General features: G+C 37.9%; 1 protein-coding gene across 4 annotated transcripts; it reads right to left on the bottom strand.

The window, feature by feature from the left end:
• Positions 1–930: 930 nt before the first annotated feature.
• On the bottom strand, positions 931–8,209 carry LOC101155457 (carbohydrate sulfotransferase 3). 4 transcript variants are annotated; one of them, XM_020709560.2, is made up of 6 exons: positions 7,844–8,209; positions 7,185–7,231; positions 6,828–7,000; positions 5,281–5,446; positions 2,960–3,499; positions 931–2,739 (listed from the first exon to the last, which is right to left on the bottom strand). In XM_020709560.2, the coding sequence occupies exons 4-6, from the start codon at positions 5,358–5,360 to the stop codon at positions 2,043–2,045; spliced, it is 1,317 nt and encodes a 438-aa protein (XP_020565219.1). In that variant the 5' UTR covers positions 5,361–5,446; positions 6,828–7,000; positions 7,185–7,231; positions 7,844–8,209; the 3' UTR covers positions 931–2,042. The 4 variants fall into 4 exon arrangements, with proteins under 4 accessions (XP_020565219.1, XP_020565218.1, XP_020565220.1 ...); XM_020709559.2 differs by having other exon boundaries at positions 6,828–7,985; positions 8,059–8,209; XM_020709561.2 differs by lacking the exon at positions 7,185–7,231.
• Between the last annotated feature and the right edge of the window lie 247 nt (positions 8,210–8,456).

An 8,456-nucleotide genomic window follows, 5' to 3' on the forward strand; every position in this document is an offset into this window, starting at 1 on the left:
GAAAAGACAAATTTGATTAAAAAAAGTTAGATTTCCAAACGAAATTTAGTAGAAGACAAAAATGGTCATTAAGAGATTTTTCTGATAGATAGCATAAATTCATATAGTGGCATTGATGTGTCATTTTATCTGTAATGTACTGGTTGCTGGAGATTTCAAAAGTCCTATAATACTATAGCAAGAAAGTAATAGCAGTAATGAGAAAGCGATTTTGTCTCAAAAAAAGTAAAGTGAAATTTCATGAAATGAAGATGGCCATTGTTATTCAAGTCAATAAGGCCTTCTTTTATAGACTAAGGCAGAGATGTTCTGTACTTAAACTTGCAGGTTGAAGCATCTTTATACATTCCGTTTGTGTTGTGACACACTCTTAACTGTTTTAGGAACATGGTTGACTGCACATTCTGCATTAACACTCCAGAGCTTTTAAAACTCAGTAAACTTATCACAAAGACAGAATTTGCAGTGCATGCTGGGCCCTCTCAATACTAAAACAGCCTGGAATCTGAGAAAATGTGATATGTTTTATGACCTATTAAATAATTTTGTATCCTTAATTCCATATCCAGAGTTTACTACAAGAAAGGTATTCCAAAATATGATTATGTAAATGGAAAGTTCAGGCAGATTTGACCAAAATTCTGTGCATTGCTTCCTACATTTAGACCAGAAATTTGATAAAATATTTTACTTGGCAACAATAATATCCTTTTTAATTATAGTTGTCAAACACTGAAAAACCGTCAAGTTTTAAACTAACAAACATTTTCGTGGATTCATAAAGGAAAGAAAGAAACTGTAGCATTCTATATGGTTTAATTCTAAAATATGTGGACTTCAAGAGCAAAAAAACTGAAAGCCTCTTTTCACAAAGAAAAAAAGCAACGCATCAGTTCACTAAAATGTTTACAAAGCAATAAAAACTAAGTATCAGGTTCAAATATTCACTTTTATTCTTCAAAAAAGCAACAGAAAACTAATGTTAGCAACTTGCAGCAACTCCAAGAATACCTAACTTGGACAAATTCCTTTCCATTTGGAGTGAAGTTTTACTGGCACCTTCACCAAGCCGAGTACAATGATGCCTTTGAGTCAGAGTCACAGTGGTTACCTTTATCCACCATCAATGCAGCACCACCTGGGTCAAACATAAAGTTAAAATAACAAGCATTCACAGAACTTTACAGGAACCTTCACCAAAGAACACAACTTTAATTCTAACGGTAAAAACATTTACATTTCTGGGCTTCAATTATAAATCTTTTTATTGGACAGATAGTTGAAATACAATGACACAATTATTTACTGTTCTGGAAATATATTCATCTTTAAATAACACAGCCTTATTAAAACATTAATTTATCACAGCAAGAACACAAAAAATGTGTTGAGGTAGGAAGGCAATGGGAAACTGGTCCATACTGTCATGGCTTTTGCAAATGATAAGATTACTGTAATGCTGACAACAACTGAGGTAAGGCATATTGCATGTTTCCTCATCATTTAGAATCAATATTTTTTTAAATATCTGTGTTAACATATCTTTTTAGGCTGTTATTGGGAAAAACCAATAATTAGATTGCAAAGCTAAAAACTGCTTTAGTGTGCAGGTATTTGTGCTGGGAACTTATACAATGACTTGTTTATATGTTTTAATAGGAATCTAATAGCTTAGAAATAGGATTTGGCTGAGGTGTAAACAGAATACAAAAACACACTATATCACTAATACCCCTGTACTCTTTCCCTGACAACACGTGTATGAACATGAAAATAGAGCAAATCTCATCCTGTCGGATATTTTTCTGTCATCATATTAAGGTAAAAGAACAGGCTTTTTTAGTGAAAGCTGAAATAAGATTGGCTCTTTGTAAAGGGAGGTCAAATGTTGGTAAAAAGTCGGCACAACATTATGTTCTTTATAAATGCTCTTAATGTTGTTAAAACTAAAATATTGTGTTTTAAGTCACTTTTGTAGGTCAGTTTTGGTTTGTGCTGCGATGTTTCCACTGTATCTATAGTTCTTGCAGATTCAACTCCTATTAATGAAACTGTTTCTCTTCAAGCAAACTGACAGACTTATTAACCAGTGTCTTTTCATCATCCACATACTTGTATCCAAAAAGCTTCATGGTTGGTCCACACACTTTCTGCACAACCTGAGCCAGTGTGAAAGGAATGCTAAATCTCCATTTATCTGCCTGTTCTGATGAGTTTTTCTGGGTGGAGTAAATCCCACTCGCTTCCTGAACGCTCTGTGTGTTCCTCAGAATCCACTCCCTGGCTTGGGAACTGAACGGTATCCCTGTGAATTTGTACATCTCCTCCGCCTTCTGCATAGGGTTTCTTGCAATATCTTCGTAACGCACCAACATGTAACGTCTCCTCAGCCAGGGAGGCTGGCTTAGTCCCATCTCCGCAGAAATCCTCAGCTGATCACAGTTTCCTTTGAGCCTCTTTACTTCCTCGTTGTCCTCTGGCACTTGGCCGTCCTGAGCCCAGGTCTTCCATGTCTGATATTTTGAGGAAAAAGCCACCATGCGTGATGCTAAAATGGCTCGTGGATCCCTAACCAGCTGAATAATTCTGACATCCAGACGGAGGTCCTCCAGCAAAGGCTGCAAAGTTTCCAGCAGTCGCACACGAACTGTCTTGATGGCACGGTATTGTTTAGAAAGACAGGATTCAGACGCAAGAGTCAAGTTCAGAGGCCCGCAGTGTCGAGTCTTACAGTGATACCTGGAAATGAAGAGTAAAATTCAAGAGCTTTTAGAAATCAAGAGTTGATCAGTTTAATTACAACATCTAAAGCAGGTAGCATAATCAATTTGTCAAGAGAATTAATATTCATTTTTAGTAGCTGTAAAAGGTATAAGCAGTTATAAATCCACACTGCTAGAGGCTCCTCTGCTGCAATTTTGTAGTTTACTTAACAGATGGAAAAACAAGCAGGAAATACCTTTCAAAAACCTCCTTAATTTCAGGAGTGCAGACAGGTTCCTCACAGAGTGCCATACTAGACTCCCTGCGGAAAAGATCAGGAGTGACGTGGTCTTGAGGTGGGGGAGAAATGAACTTCTCAAGCGGAGAGAAGTCACAAAGGAAGAGTGCCTGGATTATATCCCGGTAGATCTCGGGCAACAATGTCCCGTTGTTTGCCTCCACATCTGGGAAAAGCATGCGCTCCACGTGCCACAGGGGCTCAAACAGGTAGAACATGCTCTCTCCATGCTGGTTGAAAAACTCTCCTACAAACGAAGAGCCCGTTCGTGTGGAGGCCATGAGTAGGACATGCTTGTGGTCTAAGCTGTTGCCTACGTTGTCCACCTCCTCGGGTTGTTCCTCTGAAAAATTTGAGAAATTTCCTTTGGTTGAAGGCAGTTTTGAAAGCAGCACTTTGAGAACTGTGAAGGAGCTTCTAGCTGTCGTGTTGCTGTAATCCTGAAGAGTCTCTGGAGTCTGGTGTGGATTGTGCATCTGGCTCAGCTTATCAGAGACCCTATGAGATGCAGAGAGCACATCAAAAATTATCCATAAACTTAATTTTCCATCGCATTTCTAAATGAAATAGTATGATTCTCTTTATAATAAAACTAGACTTCTCCCGCATCTGTAACGATACCAAATATTGACGGTAAATAAAGCTATACATTTTAAGGTGTTTAAACAGTTACAGCTGCTAATATTTACCTGGGAATTCAATCAGCACTAAAATTCTTCCGTTGAAACAGAAGTGATCTCCAAAAAACAGGGAAAAATAATTAACAGGGGTTCATAAACTGTGTCTGAGATAACACAACTAGAAAAAGGTTTAAAATTGTTTACCCCAGAAGATTGATAATGATCAAATATTAAAAAATATTGCCAACTGGAATTGCCTTTTGTCCTCATGGGACAAAGTGTCATTCATGTTTCCCCCTTAGGCTCAATTCATTGCATTGGCCTTGCTGATGTGGTATGCTGGTATGCAAACCTTTTGCCACATAAGGACATCATTTTGAAGGAGAAGACTCTTTATCATGAAGAAACTGAGCTCACTTCTGCGCAAATGGTCTCGCTCACAACTCTGTGGCGAGTTTCTGAATAATTCCTGCTGCTCTGCAGAAACAATGTCCTTGAAAATGAGACGGTTTTATTTTATTTTGGCTAAAAATGGTATAATCATACTTAAAAAAAACACTGGGATTGCTTTTACAATGGATCAAAAGATGATTAAGATGGGTGGGGCTTTAACTTGAGCTATTTAACTTTAATTTTTTGTTTGTTTGTTTCTTTTATCGTTTTAGGTAAAGCACTATGAATTCTCTTTGTAGAAAAATGTGCTACACAAATAAACTTGCCGTGCCTACAGAGATTGAAAAGTAAAATATTTAAAGAAACATAAGTGGAAATATTTAATATTAATAAATATTTATTTGTTATTTTTAAGAGTGAATTGCTCCTCTTCCTTTATGACCTTTAGCAGATCTAACATTTGTTTGGCATTTAGCTCAACTTTACATATACCAACTGAAAAGCTTCCTAATATTTAACCCTTGTGCTATTCTAGGCACTTTAACGTTGGGAGTTGGGTCATCTAGACCCACTAGACAGTGCACTGAACCATTTTTCTTCAATGATTTGTGATCTTCACTGGTGTCCATGGATTACATGAAATCTTTCCACCTTTATCCACCTTTGTCATGGTAGGGAGAACACGTCAATGTAAGGGTGGGGTCATCTAAGATAGCACTAGAGTTAAATGAAAACAAACAAACCCTTTAGAATGACCACAAAGTATGACTGTTTGGCTTATCATATAATCCATTTGACATATTATAAGTATTCTCCTTTTTGCTTTATCTTTTAACAAGCACTATAGGAGATGGATTCATGTGATTCATGGCGAGGGAGCATTACAGACAAATGGCGGAAGGGCAGTACAAGAGGAGGAAGTTAGTCCTGTTTTCAGCGTTTTTTGTGACTTGTCTTGCAACACTATTTCAAATCAGTTTAACATCAGTGCCTGAGACAAAACGGAGTTGCTCAACAAAAGAACATTAAAATAACGTTAAAAAAAATGTCATCAACCACCTTGAATCCATTGAATACCAAAAGAAAGTCTACACATGTTTGTAATTCAAAACATTGCGCTTGGATGGATTTGAAAACTCTGTCTGGGAAAGTTTAAATTAGAAACAAAGAATCGTGGACCCCATGTGGTGTGAGATATTGAACAGTGTTGAAAATCAACTGTGGTATCTCTTGCTCTGCATTTTACACTGTTCTTTATTCACTTACCTTGACAAAATACTGCTCTCCTTTTCAATGATAACCAGGGCCACAACACAGATGAAGAGGATGGCATACTTGGACTTCATTCTTAATTTCTGGCTTTCACATCGAAGGTCTACCGTCTAGTCTTTGCATTAGTCATAACTTCCCAAACACAGTTGAAAGCTTCATTCTGCAGTTAAGCAAAACACAAAAAATTCAAACTTAATATACAATTTCAAAATAAATAAAAACACATTTTTTGTTTTATAATTTATTTTTAAAAACTACTTAATGGTCAGTGTTGCTGGAAAGAAAAACAATGAATGTACAAAACAGCATTGAGTTTTTAAGATATTTTTGTTTTTCAAATTGTAAAGCATAAAAATGATATATGTCTTTTATGTACAGAAAGGTCAGACTTGAGTAAAAGGAATTTTTCTACAAACATTTTTAAATAGAGCCAGTGTTTAAAACAAGCAAAGCACTGAGTCTGAAGTCACAAAATTCCCCATTGACATCAAGCCAAAGTCAATTTCTAAATGCAAAAGGCTTCAACAGCAACAAGTCCCTTCAAGTAAATGACTAACAGACAAAATTCATTCCTGATGACCAGGTTTAACGGATTTGTGACAGTTGAAACCTGAGCCTCAGTGACACTGGAATCAGAACAAGACATTTTTTTTTAAGAAAGTAAACATTTTTCCACATGAGGAGAAAAGATATTCATATTTCTTCAGTCTTCCGACACCTATTTACACTGTGTCTAGCCTGAAATCATTCAAATTCACACATTGGTTCTCATTTTCATTCACATAAATAAATAAATATTTTGCTTCTAGTAGTTAGTTCTGAGAATCACCTCATTACCAAAGTTTAACACGCCACAACCTGACAAGCTGACACACTGACGCGCCTGAGATGAACATTTTTCCATATTTAAGAACCACTGGAGCGTTTTGCATATCTGACTCTTTGCTCATGCAGAAACACACATCACTCCAAATATCATCTCAGTGCAAATTGCATTAATGGCTGCCTTCAGAGCGCTGGAGCGTGGTGTTGAGAGCTGTATTCACACTGAAAGCTGTTCCAGCGGAGGTGTAAACAATTAGCTGTTATTTGCATTTGGATTTCTTCATTTAACTGAGGATACAGCAGTGGGGGCCCCTCTGTTCAACACCATGCGATCTTTTAGGGGGAGGGGCACCTATTCAAACCACAACCAGCTACTGAACAATGTGTAAAAAGACCACTGATGTGTGTGGGGCTTCAATGAATCTATGTGCGCTTAAATAACCGTATTTATTTAAAAATTGTGTGTAAACCGTTTTGATGTGCTCTGCCAACATATTTATTCTATATCATAACAACACAATGAAAACAAATTAGCACATTGGATTTGTGGTTAAAAAAACGGATTTAGATCAATAATTGCGCGTAATTGCGCATTTCTAGCCATGGTTACGAGCGCTGGATGTAAGCTCTCCGCGCAGCGCCTTCGGCTTCGCTCGCTGTGCATCACTTCCTGTCAGAATAAAAGAAGAGGTGAAGATGTAGCAAATGCAACAAACCTTCGGTTCTCTCGGTGCAGTGGAGCAAAGCGTTCCAGATTCGTGCAGAAGTGAGTTCTCCTCGCATCCTTCTGCCTTTTCCGAGGCGCGGACGGACACACTGCCTCATTGTGTCCGCGGGTTCCTCTCCTCTGCCGGATGCGGCGTTGAGCCGCCAAAGAGGCGTGGGGTATCTGAGAGCCCGAACACGAGGAGAAAAGTTACTTATATGTAACCGGAGCGGAGCCCGACGCAAAGTGTAGTGCAGAGTAACCAAAAGTTTGGGCTGCGGAGTTTTCTTCAGTGGAAAATGACCAGTATCCAATAACCAACAGTAAAAGTGAGCTGCTTATTTCCATGATTCAAGCCCCCACTCACTTTTCTGAAGGACGCCTTGTGCTTCTCAAATCACGTGACCCCGCATCCTTGAGAGTGAACACAGAGACCTCCTCAGTTCAAACTCCTTCACTGTTCGTTTAATGTTCACCCAAATTAAAACTTTCTGACCATTTAAAAAAAATGTATTCATTGCTCTGTTAATAAAACACTTGGGGGGAAAAAGCATATTTTCACGTATTCATCTATTATATTGTCTTGTGCATTTTGTGCAAGTGCATTTTAATTAAATATATTGAATTAAAATGTACTTGCACATTTTGGATCTTCTTTTTACATGTTATCAAAATCTGCTTTGTTATATAGTTTTATAATAAGCCAAAAAATCTGAGGGTTTGATAATATTTTAAGAAATTGCAGCTCAGAAAAGGAAAAGTGTTTTCTTTTGAATAGCACACCAGTAATAAACCACTTTATAGAGCATAAAATAAATTATAGCCAAAAAACAAACAAAAACAATAATTTTATTAAAAACAGAAAAAGCTAATTCAAAGCAGTGATTGATAGTCTTTTTTTTTAAAGAGGAGACATCTGTCATCTGAGGAGGACAAATCGGTTTTAGTCTGGATTAAAAGCTTGCTTTCAAAAAATTGGGGGGAGGAAACAGATTTTGGAAGCATTAAATTGAAACAATACTTAACCATGTTGAGTTCTGACTGAACACCAGGAGGCCTTTCCCTGAGCTCCAGAGTCTGAGGTGATTCGTTTGGGACCAACATGCCAGAGGTGCACTTTGGTCAGTTCAGGAGAGACACAAAGTTTGTGCAACAGGGCAGCAAAGACCTGAGGACCAGACTGATATGGAAGTATCTGTATATCATTATCTATGGTAAACCTTCATACTTGTAAAACTTACCTGTGTAAACAAGCTGGTTCGGTCCTAAAAGGTGGAAGCATTTCTGGATTTTAATCTTAGGTCTCTTCTATGCAAACATTTGTGAAGCATAATTATAAATGAAAGTAAAAACCAGAAATTCATTCATCTTCTTCTGTTTGTCCCTTTCGGGGTCACATGGCTGCCAGAGCCTATCCTGGCCACTTATGGGTGAAGGCAGGGGACACCCTGGACAGGCGCCAGTCTGTCGCAGGGTCACACATATCACAACACACACATTCACACCTATGGACAATTTGGAGTGACCAAGTAATCTATGAAGCATGTTTCTGGACAGTGGGAGGAAGCCGGAGTCTCCGGAGAAGACCCACACATGCACGGGGAGAACATGCAAACTCCACACAGAAAGGTCCCCCATT

The sequence above is a fragment of the Oryzias latipes genome, chromosome 15 (genome assembly GCF_002234675.1).
Source record: "Oryzias latipes chromosome 15, ASM223467v1".
Classification (NCBI taxonomy): Eukaryota; Metazoa; Chordata; class Actinopteri; order Beloniformes; family Adrianichthyidae; genus Oryzias; species Oryzias latipes.

Bases quoted from the DNA above. Each gene is read 5' to 3' on its own strand.
- LOC101155457 (XM_020709559.2), bottom strand. From the start codon at position 5,360: ATGAAGTCCAAGTATGCCATCCTCTTCATCTGTGTTGTGGCCCTGGTT. The intron at 3,500-5,280 runs GTAAGTGAATAA...TGCATCTCATAG, and splicing joins GAGAGCAGTATTTTGTCAAG to GGTCTCTGATAAGCTGAGCC. The intron at 2,740-2,959 runs GTATTTCCTGCT...CTTCATTTCCAG, and splicing joins ATTAAGGAGGTTTTTGAAAG to GTATCACTGTAAGACTCGAC.